The sequence below is a fragment of the Corvus kubaryi genome, unplaced genomic scaffold (genome assembly GCF_017639235.1).
Source record: "Corvus kubaryi isolate FWS band 111438036 unplaced genomic scaffold, C.kubaryi_AGA036_p1.0 76, whole genome shotgun sequence".
Taxonomy (NCBI): domain Eukaryota; kingdom Metazoa; phylum Chordata; class Aves; order Passeriformes; family Corvidae; genus Corvus; species Corvus kubaryi.
The window spans coordinates 2,881,833-2,900,385 of NW_024582063.1; the positions used below are offsets into that span (position 1 = coordinate 2,881,833).

The following is an 18,553-nucleotide window of genomic DNA, read 5'->3' on the forward strand; positions in this document are numbered from 1 at the left end:
GTTTCTTTCTGTTTCTTTCTGTTTCTTTCTGTTTCTTTCTGTTTCTTCACATTGTTTTCTAAACCTTGAGATTGGACATGGCTTTTTTAAGGCATTAGGACTACAAACATGTATTTTAAAGCCCCTTAACCCCCAACCCCGAGATGAGACTTTAAAAATATGTGCATCTTTCAGTCATGTTTCTTAATGTTATTCAATAGCATTGATACTATTCAGGTGTGATGCACTGAAACTGGTAATGCCTTGGGCTTCTCTGAGGGTTATTTATCATTCAGTAAATGTACCAATGTAGTAAAACTTGGCCAGGTGCACATCCCTTCTGCTGTGAAAATCTTTGTTCCTGAGTTGATCGAAGGGAGGTGAGTTATAGGTGCAAAGAACTGCTTTAAGAGAGGGTTTGGACTAAGGAAGAAGAAGAATCTTGATTTATGCCTCCTTTATACCTGTTCTCGTGCTCCTTAGGAAGCAAAAGAGAATTTATGTAGTAGAGGGAAAAGTCTTCAAACTTAAATTGCTGCAATGAGTTCCTTGCTGTGAGAGTAAGTCATTCCTGGCTTGTGACAGAAACACCTAAGTGTGGAGATGCACACAGTAATTTTCATGTATTGCTAACTTCCCCTATGTTAACCTTTCTGAAATAAATTCCTAGTCTGCTTTTGCTTTGGACTGGGGAGGTAGGGAACACTTACCTGCTCCAAAACTCATGAACTTGTTTTTTAAGACAATTGCTTGCTTTTAAAAAAATAATTCATATATTCCTAGTTTGGAAGAAGAGTGTGAGTCTTCTCTTTGCACAGCTGCTTTAAGAGCTAGAAATATGGAGCTGCACAGAGATATGAAAAGGTTGACTGCAGTCTTTGAGAAGCTACACACCTACGTCAGTCTTCTGGCCTTACCGAGTGAGTGTCAGTTCTGGCTTGGCTGGTTACCCTGTGACTGGTTTTCTGTGGGTTTTTCTAGTATGACTGACAGTGTGCCTTTTGTCATCTCTTAATTATGAAGTTGTTAATAAGCTACATTTTTATTACTAATCATCACTTCCAGCTCCTTGTCTTCATAACGTTATTATGAACTGTCATGGCAATGACTGAATAAAATGAGGTAAAGCCTTTGTGTGTATGTGTGTGGGGAAGCTATCTCCAAATGCATCCTGTAAACAGCCGTAGGAAATGGTTATTGTATAGCTTCAGGTTATTTCAGTCTTCACCCTTTAGAAGGGCCCAGATGGTCTTTCCTGCAGCTGTGAACATGTCTTTCTGTATGTGTTGTTTTTGAGACCAAAACAATTGATTCTTATGGAATCTGAATAAAATCTAGGGACCTTGAAAGTCTTTCACATGCCTACTCTGGCAAAGTTGAATGTATGTACATTTGATATTGAAAGGGAAAATTTAAGTAAATGAATGAGTTATGACTCATACTCCATGCAAATGGTTCTAGTAGGTGGAAACTGAATTATTTTCAAAGCTAACTTTTTTCATTCATGGTCAAATCTTAGTGTTGTGGTTTTCTTTTCCTTCTTACGTGGTACTCTTAGGTACAAGACCAGAAGGACTCCTTAGGGCAAATTACAACTTTGTGTTTACAAACATTGCTGCAAGTCTTCATGGATTCCATGACATTTTAAAAGGTGAGAGTTGGGAATGTTGTTTTGTTTCAGCTTTGCTTCTTTCTGTTTAGCACAGCACACGTGTACTCTCTCTGTAACATATCATATCATATCATATCATATCATATCATATGTGATAAATCTGGTTTGTTTTACCTTTACCAGCTAAGAAACTAAACCTACTAACTACTTGTTTTAGACATTTATACATGGTTTTTTCATTTTTCTGTTCTGTTAGCTTTGTTCTTCGGAGCTGCTGGATTATTTAACTGTGGCTCTCCAGATTTTCCTGAGCAGTATCGCTTTACTTTCTGAACTTCATTGCTCTGCTGAAACTAGCATACAGAATGGAATGCTGTGAAATGTACATATTTTCCCCTACATATGTGGCATTGACCTAGTACCTGCCTTCAAAGTGGAATTTTTCCTTCCTATCTTTAGGTTAATGAGTATTTTTAACATGAATATATAACTAAAACTTATGAGGAAGTCTGGGTTCTTTTTGAAACTTGACTTTCTCTGGAAAATGGCTTACCTTGCTTTTATCAGAACAGCATGGATATGTTATGTTTTCAGTGAAGTGATACTTGGTTATAACTTAGAATTTTAAAGCTGATGTTCCTGTATGTCCTATAATTTCAGTACCATGTAGCTGTTCGTGGAGAGAAAATAATCGATAGAGATTTATTATATTTACTAGTCAGCTATTTAAAAATTAAGCTTTTATAATTTTAAGCAAAATTTTTTTTTCCTAAGAGCATGAATAGTATGGCCCCATTTTGCAGTGTCCTTGTTTAAAAAAACAAAGTTACATTAAAGATTGTACCTCAAACAAAATGAGACCCTAAGCCAAGAGTTTTGTAGCATAAGTTTAAAATACTTTCTACCTCTTAGTATGGTTACTATAATGCAAAGTCAACCCAACTTTAAAGGAAATACAGAAAATAAAAGTACTGAAGAAAACTGTCAGTAGGATTCATTAACTATCAACAGAAGTGCTGTGCTTAATGTCTCACATTCCTGTACTCCAGAATGTTTGATTTCTCTCTTCTTTCTCAATCCCAACTAATTTTGAACTGTTTAAGATTACTTCAGATTATAATTTGTGGTGGTGATGAGCTGGGATTTCTCCATTCTGTAGCAATAGTACTCTGTTGTAAAATAGGTGCAAAATGTTCAGTTGTCAAACAATTACTTTTTTTTAAATTAGGCCAAATTGACAATGTTCTTACATGATAAATACTTGATTCTTTTTAAATTTTGGTGCTGTTGAAATTAATATATTTAGGCTAAGATGCTTTTGTGAGTGACTTTCACAAAGTTTTGTATTCTTAATTTGGCATAAATGTGCTTTTCCTTTTCCAGATATTTCCAAGCACTATAGTCAGAAAGCTACTTTAGAACAGGATGTTCCAACTGCCACACAGAAACTCATAACTACAAATGACTGTATTTTATCCTCTGTTGCTGCTTTAACAAATGGAGCAGGCAAGGTAATGGATATTTTTGTTTCATATGATTCCCTAACTTGTGCAGGTTTTTAAGAAAAAAAAAAAGCATAGCTGAATGATTCAGAAAATCTCTGTGTGCCTCTGATATTAATGATCTATAGTGTCAGGTTGATTCTTACAATGTTTTCAGGCTATGAGTTAAAAACAACTGAGTGAGTGATAAAAGCAGATACTGTGAAGAGGATGCTTTGTGTTAGTGAGATCTAAGTTACATGGAAGAGCCTGTAGCTTGTTTCAAAGTCTTGTTATGAAGTCCAGTTTCACTGAATACTTGTCTTTTGAAAGAGTAATTGCTCCAAAGAATCTTTCTGGTCAACTTAATTCAAAAAGCCACTTCTCGTGATGTGTCTAGATGGCCTCGTTCTTTAGCAACAACTTGGATCACTTCACCACCTCGCTGAGTTACGGCCCTAAGGGAGGAACAGAGTTCATCAGCCCTCTCTCAGCTGAGTGCATGCTGCAGTACAAGAAGAAGGCAGCTGCTTACATGAAGTCTTTGAAGAAGGTTTGTTCAGCCAGCATGCTTGCACAGAGAGAGCGCAGCTCTGTAGATAGTTGGTTATGCCAAAGAGAATACAAACTAAGGATTTGCAGTATTTGGAATGGAAGAGATTCTCTGAATGACAGTTTTTGGCTGAGGAAATGAAACCCTGAGTGCAATAATGCTACTGAGAACTTTAGAGACCATAGTTGCCCTCAGAACTAAGGGTATGTGCCAATTCTGCCATTACCCATTTCCACTAATTATTTCTGTGCCAAGACTCCAAGGAGAAGGGTGGCTGCTTATTTAAATTTCCTCCCGTATTCACGAGGAATATGGAGTGAATGCTATTATATTCTTACACTTGCATTCACTGGAAGACAGTGGAGAGCAGTAGGGGGAAAAAAGACAGCTGAAAAGGAGGTACCCTGGAGAAAATGTGCTGAACCAAAAAACTGAATGCTGCCAGGTTTCCCTCTTGTCCCCATTAAAATTGACAATTAAGTGATGGTGTGCTTAGCAGTTGTTACTAAATCACTGTCTGTAAAGAGGACCTTAAGATGCCTTTGATCATTAATTAACACTTGGAGTTTTCTGAGCACTTTTTAATCAGTTGTACCTTTTGGAGCAGTATTTCCTGTGAGCTCAAACCATTTTTTCCTACTGCCTGGTAAGCACTTGCAACATGGTTTTTTTTCCTTTTACTAAAGTAAGGAAAGTAGTAAGAAAATAAAAGTAGAATGCTTGTTCTCATCTAGTGTGTAATATGTTTTGAGAGGGTTTTTTTGATTCTTCTGCAGCCTTGTGCAGATTCAGTGCCTTATGAAGAGGCTTTAGCCAATCGCAGAGTTCTCCTGAGTTCTACAGAAAGCAGAGAAGGTCTTGCACAGCAGGTATTCTGGTGTACATTGTACTAACATATATGGTAGTGTATTTTGTAAAGCTAAAGTTGTATCAAAGTCTCCACATATCTATGTCTGTAGTCATTTGTAGGTATATATGAATATGCTGAACCTTAAAATTGGACTGTAGATGTCTTGTAGAGTTTTGAAAGTAAAACTTACCCATATCAGACTGAGTTGTCTGCAGAATGTATATGCAGATAGATATAGGAGGCAGGATTATGCCATTGGTATCTTCATTTGGAAATACAAGAAGACAGGTAATCTTTAATAATTCAATTAAATGCAAAATAAAGACAGGAATAAGGACTACTGAAGGCATTAATTTTTAATGTTGTGTACTGTTTTAAGTCCTCTTTTGGACTATGCAGGAATTACTAGCACTGGTTAAGAGCAGTGATTTTTCTTTTCAGTTAGAGTAATAGATTACAGTTTGTCTTCCAGTATGCCTATATATTTTTTCCTTCTGGAAGGTGAAGCAGGGTGGGCAGCATGGTATTTAAAAGGCCTACACAGTTTGTCCATTGCTTCATATGGATGAGAATAGCTAGCTAATACTGACACTTCTTTATTGTATACTCAGCCTGTGCTTGACTCATTGTTATTGAACTGTTACAGAAGCAAATACTTGGGTGATTTTTTTTTTTTGCAGTGGCCAATATTCTAAGTGTATTAGTAGGAGTGAACTGAATTTCAGCAGAAATGTGCAGTGATTGGATGTGTTCTGTTCTGTAGTTGTTTTCTTACCTGGACAAAGTGAGTGGCTCTGTCTGTGTGAGGTGGGACAGCTGGGAAGGGTGAGTTTGCCTTTCTAGTATAGGAAAAGGTAGTGATAGTGCCAGGTACACATCTTTCAAGTTCTTATGAAATTCTTCCCTGCTTTGATTTTTTTAGGATAGGATGTTGCCAGTTTTATGAGCTATACCTTTGTAATGCGTGTTTCAAACCAGTTAAATCACATGGCCATTTTTGATAAAGAGCCACGGCTAAGCACACAGCTCAAAACAGTTCACCTGCTGCACTTTGTTAGCTCACATATGTAGTGGTTTAAAATAATACTGTCCTCAAACATTTCCTGTGTGTGGCTTTTTTTCTCCCTGGGTTCAATAACCTGGACTGTAAACTTTCTCTCCTAAAGGTCCAGCAGAGTTTGGAGAAAATTGCAAAACTTGAACAAGAAAAGGAACACTGGATGTTGGAGGCCCAGCTAGCTAAAATAAAGCTAGAGAAAGAAAACCAAAAACTGAAGAACTCTCTTAGTGGACATTTAACTGACACTATGCAGGAGCATTCTGTTTTGCCAAATGTAGCAGAACAAAAGAAGGAAACCACAGAAAAGAGTCTGAGGGAACCTATTAAGAGCACTAGTCTGGTAAGTGACTTTTCCCTTCAATAGAGAAAATTCCACTTTCTTTAGTAGCAGTGCTGTTTGATCAGTGGAACACTAAAAATGAAAGCCTTTTGACTGTGTTGAAAAGCATTCACTCTTGGGGTCCTTGTATTTGCAAAGCTGCTTGCCAATGCTTTCTGCAGAGTTTGGCACTTCTTGGCTTTTGAGACTTGGTTCGCTGTCTTTAGTATTGTGGTGATATTTTTGTAGTTCTGTACTTCTGTAACTGAGGGGGGAAATAATAGGTGCTTAACCTCTAGATTTGTCAGTAGTTAGGAAACCTTGCAAGTGGTGTATATTTGGGGTTGGGCCTGTGTTTCCAATACTTTTGTTCATCTCTAGGTATGTTAAAGCAAATGGAAGTAGGTAGGTAGTGTTTGTAAATGGGTTTGAAGACTTACTAGGGTCAGTTTGAGTTCACCAATTGCTTTTGAATGTAGCATGCATTCTTTCCCTGCTCTTCTGTGTTGGTAAATGGCTTTTTCCTGTTTACTGCACATATTTAAAATGAGTTGGCCTTTCCCCTGAATTCCACTTCTGAAGTGGCATAGTGGTATTAACAGAAATGTCATCTGTAAGAAATAATAAATCTACTCAACTCAGCATTCAATAGAATCCTCTCTTTTTTTTTTTTTTTTTTGTCCTTCCCACTTTCCTGCTCCAGGATAAAAATAACCACTGGATTGTTTTGAAATACCCAGTTTTGAAGTAAACTGTCATCTTAAGGTTTTGATCCTCTATTTGAATCCTTAGGAGTTTGAGGATAATGCTACTCACAGGTCAACATATTATATTAGTATTTCCCATAAACATAAATCTATAGTCCTGTTGAGATCAAGGGGAAAAATCCCCCCTTTGATTCTCTATGAAGATATTCTTTTCATGAAACCAGCTATTGGCATACACTACTCCTGTAGAGTTTTGTCAGTGCTTACTAGTCAGAGTGGAAAGGATGGCGTTTGGAAGGTATTCAAGAAATCCAGGTTGACTTTCCATCCTCTTAAACATGACAAGTAATGTTTCAGTATGCTAACATGGCTCTGAATTAGTTTCATATGATCAAGCAGTTGCATAACCATACAAGCCCAGCTGCATCTTGTTGCTTTTATTGCCTTTTCCCTGTGTACATCATAAGACAGGAGATAAATTTTTGAGAGTTGGTGTCAGGTTTAATTCTGTTCAAGGCATTCATATAACCACTCTTGTTTATGTTACAGGTGGAAGTACTTAAATTTGTTTCAGTTTGAACGGTTGCAAGATTGTTTAAATTTAAAGTCCTTCTATGACTGAAACCAAAATGCAGCTATGGTATCTATTTTTTTGCAGTTCTCATTAAGTGTATTTTCTTCCTTGTTCTAGATTGGAATGTTGACTGTAACTACTGATAATGAAAAGGTAATCTGTTTTAAACATTATTAAAGTCCATCTGTTAAATACTTCAGTTCTGATTCTGTTAAACTTATTCCAGAGGTCTAATTACCAAGAATACTCCAGTATAATGCCATGAGTTGACCGTGTAGTCTGTATATACTATATGGTCAAATTTCTGAAATCCATGTGTTTCTTAATTTTCTTCATCTGTTAGTGAACTGTTATTTTACCCATTTAAGCATTTTGCAGCAGTGTGAGCTGGAGTCAGGGTCTGTTCTCTGTAATTTGAGGAAAGCACTGCTCTGTCTGTGCCTCAGTAGCCCAACCTGCAGTCCAAGCCTGAATTTTTAACCCTTGAGGAAGAGCTCAAGCTGAATAAAAGACCCTGGCTGCAGTGCTTGGGGTACAGAGGAGAGGTCACACCAAAACAAACCTTGAATGAGCTGTTAGTCTAGATGTTAACTCTTTATTTAGCCCTGCTGTAATGTAACACTTGCCCCAGCAGGAACTTCTGAGAGTGAGATCAGTGCTTTCCCTTTTCTGATATCACAGTGAACTGATGTGTAGTTCAGTTTACTCTTCCTTTTCTTCTCAAAGTGTGATTTAAAAAGGGGTAGGGAGCTAGATAGTAACTGATACAAGTTCTTAAAGGCTTCTGCATAGTGCTGAACCTGAAGGTGATGACAAATCATGTGGAAGCTGCCTCCAGAGGGTTAGTCTGTAAACTACTGAGTTTTGTTGGGCTTTTTTATTTTTTATTTTCTTTTTTAATTTCAAATGTCTAGAGGAACTTCTGAAACATGAAACATTAGTAATAGTTACGACTTTTGTAAGCTTCTGAAATAGAGTTATGTGAAGGAATTCTTCCTTGTTGGGAAGAGACAGTAAGTTTTCCTGTAAGTGAAAGCTGTTGACTTCTGCAGTGGATTTTCATCTTCATCAGACACTTGATATGTCAAAGCGAGGTAAATTCTTACCTCTGCAGTCAGTTCTTTGTCCTGTAAGGAAATCTGACATTAAGAGTCACCATCAGAGTGACAGATTGCAGTGTGACCTGCTGTAATTTGTCTCTTGTGTTTGGGGAATTTAATGCTTTTTGATAAGAGTGGGCAGGCCTCAGAAGGAAAGGAGAAAAATCTGTATAGAGGCAATGTTGTGATTCAGGTATTTAGTTTACTAAACATAAATGTTGTCTGCTTAAATCTTTGCTTTGCCAGGCTCCAGATGTTGAGTCTCGTGAAGACCTGATAAAAACTCACTACATGGCAAGGATAGCAGAGCTGACCTCTCACCTGCAGCTTGCTGACAGCAAATCAGTGCACTTCCATGCTGAGGTGAGCATGAAAGCAATGACTGTAAATCTCTTTTTGAACTTTCCACAGGCAAGTGCTGTGAAAGTGAGTTCCAATATATGGAGCATAATGTTTTATAAAAATCTGTTTCTAGAATATTTTTTGACTGTGGTCTAGTGTGCATAAAAACTGATACTGTTAGAGAACTTTTTATGTTTAATAAATCTTTTGGTAGCCTTTTCTTGGCTGTATTAAGAAGTATAATGTGTATCATGTATAGGCTTGTTCATATAAGCTGAACCAGCTGGCTTTAGTTACCAAGGAAGCTTTGATTTAATTTTAAAGTGATGCTGATGTCATTCAAAAATATTTGAGTGTATTATGAAGTGATGGAAACAGCTCTCCAGAGAAAATTGGTTCTTAGGCATAAGTTCTACTACAAGAATGAACAAGATGATTCATTGTATCTATGGTTTCCTTTTCATTTCAAGTCATGAGGGAACTTTCTTGAAAGTAGTGGCTGTTTTGATTTGTATAATAAACGATGTGGAATACACCAAAGCTCCAGGTTAGCAGAGCAAATCCTCTTAAATATTTTTTTAATGGAAGATGGCACAGTTTGGAGGAACCATCTTTTCTGTGATATTTGAGCCTTGTATGGCGTGAGTTGTTTGTATTGCTTTTTATTTATGAAAAATTTTGTGGCATTTACGTGAAAAATATGATATCTAGAGGACTGGCAATATAGTAGCTCTGTAGAATGAAACATTTAATGTCAACTATTGCATTACCTTTGCATTTAAAAGTGTGCACAAGCTCTGACTAAGTTTCTTGAAGTCAAAATATCACAGAAAGATGGAAAAGTCCAAAGCAACCACTTAAGGATGCCACAAGGCAATACTCTGGAACTGACTCTCCTTCCCTCTACCCTCCCTATCCTGTTCTTGGTAGTGTCGAGCACTTGCCAAAAGATTGTCTCTGGCAGAGAAATCCAAGGAATCGCTCACGGAAGAGTTGAAGCTTGCCAGTCAAAACATCACCAGGTTACAGGCAAGTAAATTGTTCTGTAATGTAATAGATGCATTTTGTAATTGTGTGTAAGGGGAAGTGGGAGCAGAAAAATTACAACCATCTAGCCTGGCCATGCCATTACTAGGTCCTGAGTTATGGCATATAAAAACTCTAATGGTATGTAGAGAAGAGCCTTAAATAATACTCTTTGAATCCCAGGTATAAAGTTGAAGTGGAACATGCTTCCAAGGAAAAGATTATAGTGGCCAGACATGTGTGTTTTAGCACATTTGATGTCAAGGATTTTCATGAAAATGGGGGAGGGTTAAAGGTCAAAAGTTGTGGTTGTGTGACTGATTTCAGATGATACAAGGAATTCTTAATCCTTTCTTGCATCTGAGTCTGAAAGTTTTAAAAAAGGCCAGATTGATTTTGGTTTTTTAAATATAGATACCTTAATATTAAGCAAAGATAATTTTGGGGTAATCTTTAAGAAGCTCTTGTTAACAGTAATTGACTCTTACGCCATCTTGTGAGAGTTCTGTCCCTTTGTCCGTCTCCTCCACACAGCTGAGAAAGGAGCCAATAGTAAAATAAAGTCTATAGTAATATTGTTAATATATGAACTTGTACAGTTCATAAATACCTTCATGTTTTCTTTACACTTAGTTCATTTTATTATTGTTCACCTCTCTGTGATGGTGAGTACCAAAATTGCTCCATACAGGCAGTGAATATAATGTTGCAAGCTTTGAACAGTTGTGTCCATGAACAGTCCTTTTTAAACCCTTTTTTGATCCGTTCCTTTAAGAAATTCCACAATTGATATTGAACTCGGCAGGAGATGTTAATTTCCAGCTGCATATTAAAACTTCCTAGGAAAAGATAGCAGGCACATCATTTCTATGTTTAGTAGTCTGCATAATAGTGAATAATAGACTTGTTTAGGTTGGAAGGGTCCTCTGAAGGTAATTTGTCCCCATCCTTTGGTCAGAGAAGAGAGTTCAGATCAAGCTGTGGAATTGGATACTTCCTGTACAGCCGTGCTGGCCTTCTGCCACAGTCACTCCACGTCTTAGGCACTGGATCGTTCCTCGTTCTGTCCTTGGTCAGTCAGCTTTCCTGGGCCCCTGGAACTCCCAGGGCAGTTTTTCCTGGGATATTTCCAAGCAGACCTTGAAAGAAGCCAGAATCTACTCTTCTTGAGTTTAAGGTTGCTATAATTCTACTATTCATCTTGCTTCCCTCAGGATCCTGAATTCCACTAACTCATGGTAGCTGCAGCCAAGGCTGCCATTGGTTTTCACATCCCTGACCAGCTTTTCCTTATTTGTGAGTAACAGGGCCCAGCAGAGAGCATCTCTTGGTCCCACTAATCACTAGTATTAAGAAGTTCTTTGCCGCTCTCAAGACAACTCCTGAGTTGCTTGTGTTCCACCTTGCTGCCCTTCCAGGAGATACCAGAGTAGTTAAAATCCCTAATGAGGATCAGAGTCTGTGGATGGAAGATTTTTTGTCTGCTTGCAGCAGATGCCTGTCATATCACTCGGTTGTTCCCCTGCTTAGGAGATCTTAGTTGTTTTCAAGCCACTCCTTCGCTTAAAGCGTTGATTTCATCCCTTCTGTCCTTCCTAAAGTATATGTGTCCCTTCAGTGCTGGGTTCTAGTCATGCACACTGTCCCCCCATGCCTCTGTAATCCCAGAGGGATCATAGCTCTGTAACTGCATGTGGAGTGGTGATTCCTTCAGCTTTGGATGCCGTGTGTGTTCTTGTACAGGCCGTGCTTTAACCCTATCAACGTTACCTGTTTTCTGGCTGGAAACGATGTTGGAAAACTTAGCTGTTACTCTTTTATGTAAGCCATAAAAAGTGGGGGAAAAATCTAAAGGAAACAGCACAAAAATAAAGAGAACAAACCATGCATGAGACTTCAGGTAAAAGAGAAGTAGCTGTTGACCTTCTTTCATGAAGCATTGGTGAATTGCACACACTCAGCATCAAAAGTGGAGCTTACTAAGAGGAGGTGGAAGCGTGCTGCTTTGCCAGGTATCACTAATACTGAGCCAAGGGCCTCTGGTTATTTTATTTTTCCCTTAGGATGAATTGATGACGACAAAGAGGAGCTATGAGGATCAGTTAAGCATGATGAGTGACCATCTGTGCAGTATGAATGAGACCTTAACCAAGCAAAGGGAAGAGATCGATACGCTGAAGATGGCCAGTAGGGTGAGTCGGCAGTGCTGGCACGGGGCGCTGGCTGCAGCCGGGAGGTGTGAGGGTTGCATTTGGTGTTCCTGCAGTCCTGCCCTTGGACAAACCAGCTCACAAGCTGTAATTCTTTCTCTGAGCCAGTTGGAAAGGAAGCTCCAAGCTTGCTCCTTCAAGTTTCAGTGAATAAAAAATTCTTGCAAAATATACATGTGGGAAAGAGCAAGCTCTTCATGTCACTGCTTCACATTAGATTCTCAAAGTGATGGCAGATCAGCACCTTTTTATTGTTCACATGTGGTGAAAATGGAGCTATTTGTAAATCCAGCTGGTGATGCTGAGTGGTTATGGATTAAATTCTGGGTAGAAGTGTCCCTTCTGCACTCCTTTTGGTTGCAGCAGACTCTGTCCTTGGCAGCTGGTCTCTTCCTCTGTTTCAGTTCCATATTCTAGCTTGTCTGTCGCTCATGTATGAATGAAAAAGTTGCCAGTTATATTATTCTGTGAGCTTGAAATGCCCACTTGAATTCTTTTCCAAGCAAGGAGTCTACCCACTTGTCAGAAACAGATTTTTAACTTACCTAATGATGAAAAATACAGAAGTCTGCTGTTTTCAGCAGTGATTAAACCATGGTATATCCTATTCTGATGGTTCTAGGGAGGAACAGATGTTGTGAAGGCCTTTGCCCTTCACTTGTCTGACTGTGAAACAAATAAATGAGCATTATTCTCCTTAATTGCAGAATGCATGGAAGCAGGTGTCACTGAAGGATTAAAAAAATAAAAATAATAAAATAAATTCCATGTTCTGATTAAAGGTCTTGTGATGGTGATTTTTATCTTTTAGAGCAAACTCTTCCCCCTGCTTTTCTTCAGATTTCTGAGTGATTTAACTTGGCATTGTATTCTTTAAATTATTTTGTGGTGTATAAACCCTTGTGTTTCCAGAAGGAAGCTGTTGGCTGCATACTGACCATAGCACTACATGTTTTTATAAAATGTTTTCTGGAATTTTTCACTTGCTGTACTTCTAAGACTTTAATTGGTACTCTGTGGGTAAGGACCTCAGAATCTCAAAACAGAAGCCACCCAGGTTTTAAAGTATTACCAAATGTAGGTGGTGATTAATTGGAAATCAAAATGATGCAGTTAAAGCCCTTATCACTTGGAGGGAGTTGTTGGTTAGATTCAAAACAAATGTTATCTTCAGGAAATAGGAAGACTGAGAATTGCCAGCAAGTAACTATTGCACAAAACTTTGTTTTAAGCTCCACATTTCCTTTGTGGAATTACTGCAGGTCAAATGTGAGTTAGTTAGCTGTGGAACAAACTCTGTTCTGAGCTAGGAATAATCCATACAACTTGAATTAAAATAAAATTTATTTTGGAAAAAAAAAACCAGTAGGGTGGGGGATTGATTTTTTTCTTTTATTTGAGGCAATTATTCTGTAAGGAGATATTTGAAATAGCACCTGAAGGTGAATAATGATTTGACTTGCCCTTACAATATTAGTGGTATTTATGCAATTGAGTGTCTTGGGATGTACCTCAAATGTCTTTCACAGTTTTCAGTTGTAGTAAGGAGCTGTTGTGCTAATTTGAAATATCTGGTACTTGCCTCTGTTGTGCTTACAGAAGTAGAGGCATTTTCAGAGCAAACAGTTACAATCTGCCAATATTAAATGCCTGTGGACTGTTTCTTTTCAGTCTGACTGTTCTTTGTTTGCTGTAGGCATAAATTACCAGACATCAGGTTTTGTATGTTACCTGTCTAGATTTCCTTACCTGAATTTCAGTGTTCTGTTTGCTTGTTTCTTGTTGCAGGGAAATTCTAAAAAGAACAAGAATCGATAGTTTACAGCTGAGTCCTTGGAAGCTGCTGCTGCACAGGATGCAGAGAGTGACCATTCATTATCCAGTTCCTGTTTGTTCCAGGAAGCAGAGGCTGGTATTGGGTCTAGTAAAAACTGAATTGGTGCTGTAAATGGCTTTAAAATATTTAGAACTTGTAACAGATAAAACAGAACTTAATGTTGGCTCTAAACCAGGAAATACACACTCTGGATCATTTATATAGTAATTACCTTCAGTTTTTACTGTGCACTTTTTAAAACCAGGTTTTGATTTCATGTAATGACTTCAGATTTTGTATATTTTCAAATATGTTTCTGCATTAACAAATTTGGTGCAGTAGGTGTCTATCTTTGAGTTATACATTTAATTGTCAGCACATGTACATTCCATTACTTGTTAATAACAGTTCAGAAACAAGTCTGGAGACTTTTTTTGACCATGCAAGCTGTGCAGTTACTGTAAATGTATTATTCCTGTTCTCAGCCCTCTAGAATGAATTGAAATTGTGGCTTGAAATGATTTTTCAAATTCACCAAGTAAATGGAATCATTAGACTACAACAGTGGAAAACTTTTCCTGCTTGTATTTGGTACTTTGGATTCCAAGGTAAAGAGCACAAATAGCTGAATTGGGATACTTCTATGAAATTGCTGTATGCCGTTTCTGTAACTTTTTGTTTACATGTGTATGTATATATATATTGTTTGAAATAGCTGTTTAAGGCTAGAGGAAACTGTGACTGTCATTTGCCCCAAAAGAGTGAAGCAATGTGTGTAGAATAGATCAGCTTACTGTGCTCTCTTACAGTAAAGAAGAATATGAAATATGTAGAAGATTTAAACACTGAATTTGCAAAAGGTCTTCATGGAATTGAGTTGTGATGGATTCACTGGGGGATTTGCACATGGCTTTTCCTGTGTTTTCAGAAGTGTGTGAACTTTAGGCCTCTCCTAAGATTTTTTTGCAGCATTGATTTGTTGTTGGGGGGTGGGATTTGTTGGTTTTGGGTTGGGTTTTTGTTTGGTTGGTTTTTTGGTTGTATTTTTTTTGGTTTGGTTTGTTTTGGTTTTTTTTTTTATGAGATGCTGTGCTGCTGCACACTTTCCACACCAACCTTCTGTTCCATAATTTCCATTATGGCACTTATTTGTCCCATAAGGGTTTACTCTGATATCAGATGTGTTGATATGTATTATCAGTATGTAATAATAAAATCAACTACATGAAACCAGTTGGACTTTTTCCTTACTTCTGGCTATGCCCAGGCTGCAGAGTGTGACATTGTGGTGTGGTGTTCCAGCTGTTGCTGGTGGAGTAGTTACACCAGTCTAGGTAATCTCAGTGCTTCTCTTTGTTCTGATAGTTCTTCCTTTCAGAAATGCAAAATAGAAGTGGTTGTGAAAGGGAGAGGAGATGGGAGCCTGCAGGGTTTCTTACTGATGTTGAATTAAGAACTCTGTGCTGGTGCTAATGAGGATTGGGAAGTGTTGGCTTCCTCTCCAACCATTTTATGGAAGCAGGTACAGCTTCAACTGTTTCATTGAGGGCTGGAAGCTAATTGCTTTCATCCAGTTCTTTTGAAGCTGCCTTTTCTGAGGACTTTCATCTTGCAGTGAAGGTACTAATCTAGTTATTCTGTGAATGAAATTACTGAACTGATACTACTTTTACTGATACTACTTTTCATAGGTCGCTGCATTCAGAGAAAGGCTTTGCTTAGGCCATTTTTTACATGGCTGAATAAAAATACAGTGTGTTTAGAATTTGTGTTAAAAAATCAAATGCATGTTCAGAGTATACCCCAATATCCAAGCTGGAATTCAAAGAGAATGTATAGGCATGTAGGTACAATTCCAATGTACATCAATTTATCAGCATTTTTTCTTTGCACTATTACTTGGGGGTGTATTTGGGTGTCCCCCTCACCAATCAGCAATAATCAAGCTCCGGAAGAGACAATTCTGGTCACTTAAACTGCCTTCAGTTTTTCAAGGAAATGTTTTGAGTAAGTTCTAGACAACGGTAAACTATCAATACCCAAAATTAAAATCTGGCAGAAAAGGTTTAAATCAGTGTTTTGGATACTGCTGTAGCAGGTGTTGTAAGGAGGCACAGGATATTACATTTAACTCTGTGGCATTAGAAACTGCATTAAGTGGAAATGCCCTAGTAATTTGTGCTTATTATCTGCTAACCAGGTGATGCTGAATCTTTCTGAGTATCTCAAATGCTGTTACATGTGTAAATGGCTACTGCTATTAAAACCTGAAGACTTGTTTCAACATCACAGCCAAGAATTCATCTTTGAGGCAAAGTTTTCTGGAAAAATGATTTTGAACTGCTTTGTATGCAATGATATGTGCAGAGTATCGTGGAATGTACAAAATCTGGGCAAGGAAATTTTACTAAAACTGGAATTAATCTTCAAAGATGTGCAGTGTGAGTGTTTGACTTCCTAGCTGGTTAATTGGGGAAACCAGTGAGAGAGCGTTGTAAAGTGTTAAAACCTTTAGCACAATACAGTGTAAAACCAGGGTTAAAGAAAATCCCCAATGTCAGTTACCTTTTTTAATGACAACTCACTAAAACACACAAGCTTTTAAAGCATTTTTAGAGTGCTGAATTAATTTCTCCATAGTGTTGGGCACCTCATGAATAATCTCTCACCCTCGGGCTTAAGTGGCTAATTCAGAAAACAGCACTCTTTTAATGGTTTTAATTGGATTTTCAAAAAATCTTTCTGAGCTTTGTTTTAAAGCTATACTAACATGTTCAAGGCTTTCAAAATGTTCAGCTATCCTAGATTTCTGAAAGCACATCCCCAGTAACTACTCTGTGTGTTCAAAATAAATACTTGCTGTAATCAGGCATTAATTTAACTTCAAGATTGCCCTCTTAAGAACCACTGCTTCATCAGTTGGAAACTGCCCAAGAAGCACCAAAGACACTGTCTATTTTAGAAGGCCTTAAGCTCCTGGAGGTCAGAGGTTTCCCTGCCTGAAAGCTTAACTTCTAAAACAGGAATCTTAGGCTGACATCATAAGCTGTGCAAGGGTGCATCCCACTGCTGTTTGAACAATGCTTATTTTCAATTGCTACATCTGTGATTTAAACAGCAATCAGCTCAAGTGTTGATTTAAAGCTGGTGGTGTTTGTCACATCTCCTGTTAATCCCTTCAGTTTCATTCTGAACCAACTCGGTGTTTCATGGCATGATGGTGCCACAATCTTCTCAATGGATGTGAAATGCCCAGGCTGAAGCAGTTTGTTTTCCTACCTTTGGCTGTTTATATGGTTATTTTTCCTTTTTCCCAAGCCAGCTTCATTTCTAATTTGTACTTGCAATCCTGCTGCTCCACCTGCCTTACCTTCCCTCCCTGGCAGATGAAGTTTTGGTGTGAAGATCTTTGGCCCAGCATCTTTCCTGGATGCTGACTTCACTCTTTAACTGTGCTTCCTACAGCTCCAAGAAATGGATTTGCTCCGACATGCAAGGCACCAATTGCAAACAGGAAAGGAAATAAACTTTCTATCCACAAAGTGCCTATCAGGAGACGGGAGGAGTTATTTACTGGCTTGGTTGAGCAGTGTGAACGCTGTGGGGTTTTTTTAATAGTGTAAACCCAATAATGTATTAAACTTTGGAGAACCATCTGGCCCTGTAAATAGAGCAAACCTGTTGTTTAATACAGTCTGTATGTAAGGTAATTTGAGAGCACTATCTTAGCAACAGCAGGGTCATATTAAAAACAAAGCTTAGTGCAGTAAAAAATTGTAATTGCTGCCAGAGGTCTGATTACTTCCTCCCACAAAGGCTGGATGCTGCTCTAAGAATGCTTGTTTTGTCTTATTCTGCATTTCCCGCCTCTGCCACTACCTGCAGTCTTGCTCGGCTGTGAATTAGAACCATGTTTGTTTAGAAGAGGCCATTTTTGCCCAAATTCCTGCATATTTCTTTTAATCACAGAATTAAAAATTCTCTTTTAACTGCAATTGTGCCTGCAGCACTGCCAGCTTGGTTATAGGGGGGGATAGAGAAGAGCTTTGGGGGATCTTTATAATCCCGGGCCTGACTGGGGCTATGAACTGCAGCACATGGAAACTTGCCCGGGGCAGCTCTCATTGTCTGCCTCTGCTGTGTGTGTAGGCAGCTTTAGACATGTCAATGCTCATTCAGAATCACCCAGCTCCTTACAGGGGCAAATACTTGCATTGTTGCAGTGCTGAACTGCAAAAAAAAAGTGTGGTTCTCCTTGGGCTTCATTTGTAGGGCAAGACACACCACGAGCAGCCCTAAAAGAATTCTGGTTATAATCTTACATGGAAATTGCAGAGATAACAGTAGAAATCACAATTTATCTATTTTGGTTTTAGCACTAATTCACCCTGTGAGTCCAAAACTTTCTAAGCTGATGACTTCCTAACTAAGGAAGAAGCCTTTGAACCCCAGGCCTGGTGTCAGAATTGTAGTTATGGTCTCCCATAAACAGCACGGCTTTGTCCTGAGAAGGCTTAAACCCACAAAACCTAAGAGTCCAGGTAATCTCCAGTTATTTTGGGCAGTAGGGATTCTTTCATGAATTGACTTGGAATCTAGTCAAGGGTGGCATGTGGCTTCCTGCAGACTCCCTCTGCATAAAGTCCTTTGCTTCTGAAATGAGTATGAGAACACCTCACATCTCCCCTTACACACTCCCCTTTCTGTCCCAGACAGAGCCTTCATCCTTGCCTGCCCTCCCTTAAAGCTTCAAGTTGCTTTTCCCTTGGATTTAAGTCTTCAGTTTGTGCTTGAATAGTGACCCTGTATCCAAGAAAGATTATTTTAATGAAGTTATGAGCTTGAAAAGGTCTGAACTGAGAATTTCAGTGCACTTTCATGAGCTGCAGCCTTTGGCATAGGGAACAGCTGTAATCCTGGAACT

The 18,553-nt window shown here is 38.4% G+C and overlaps 1 protein-coding gene across 1 annotated transcript in view; it reads left to right on the forward strand.

Moving 5' to 3' along the window:
- The window catches only part of PPP1R21 (protein phosphatase 1 regulatory subunit 21), a 31,815-nt gene extending 16,953 nt beyond the window's left edge, over positions 1-14,862 (forward strand). Inside the window, exons 12-22 of the mRNA XM_042051618.1 lie at positions 763-899; positions 1,538-1,630; positions 2,975-3,102; positions 3,473-3,625; positions 4,402-4,494; positions 5,642-5,875; positions 7,253-7,288; positions 8,482-8,598; positions 9,508-9,606; positions 11,667-11,795; positions 13,602-14,862. Of these exons, the coding sequence (XP_041907552.1) occupies positions 763-899; positions 1,538-1,630; positions 2,975-3,102; positions 3,473-3,625; positions 4,402-4,494; positions 5,642-5,875; positions 7,253-7,288; positions 8,482-8,598; positions 9,508-9,606; positions 11,667-11,795; positions 13,602-13,631 (1,249 nt within the window). The 3' untranslated portion in view covers positions 13,632-14,862. The remainder of the gene's footprint in view (positions 1-762; positions 900-1,537; positions 1,631-2,974; positions 3,103-3,472; positions 3,626-4,401; positions 4,495-5,641; positions 5,876-7,252; positions 7,289-8,481; positions 8,599-9,507; positions 9,607-11,666; positions 11,796-13,601) is intronic.
- Positions 14,863-18,553: the final 3,691 nt, after the last annotated feature.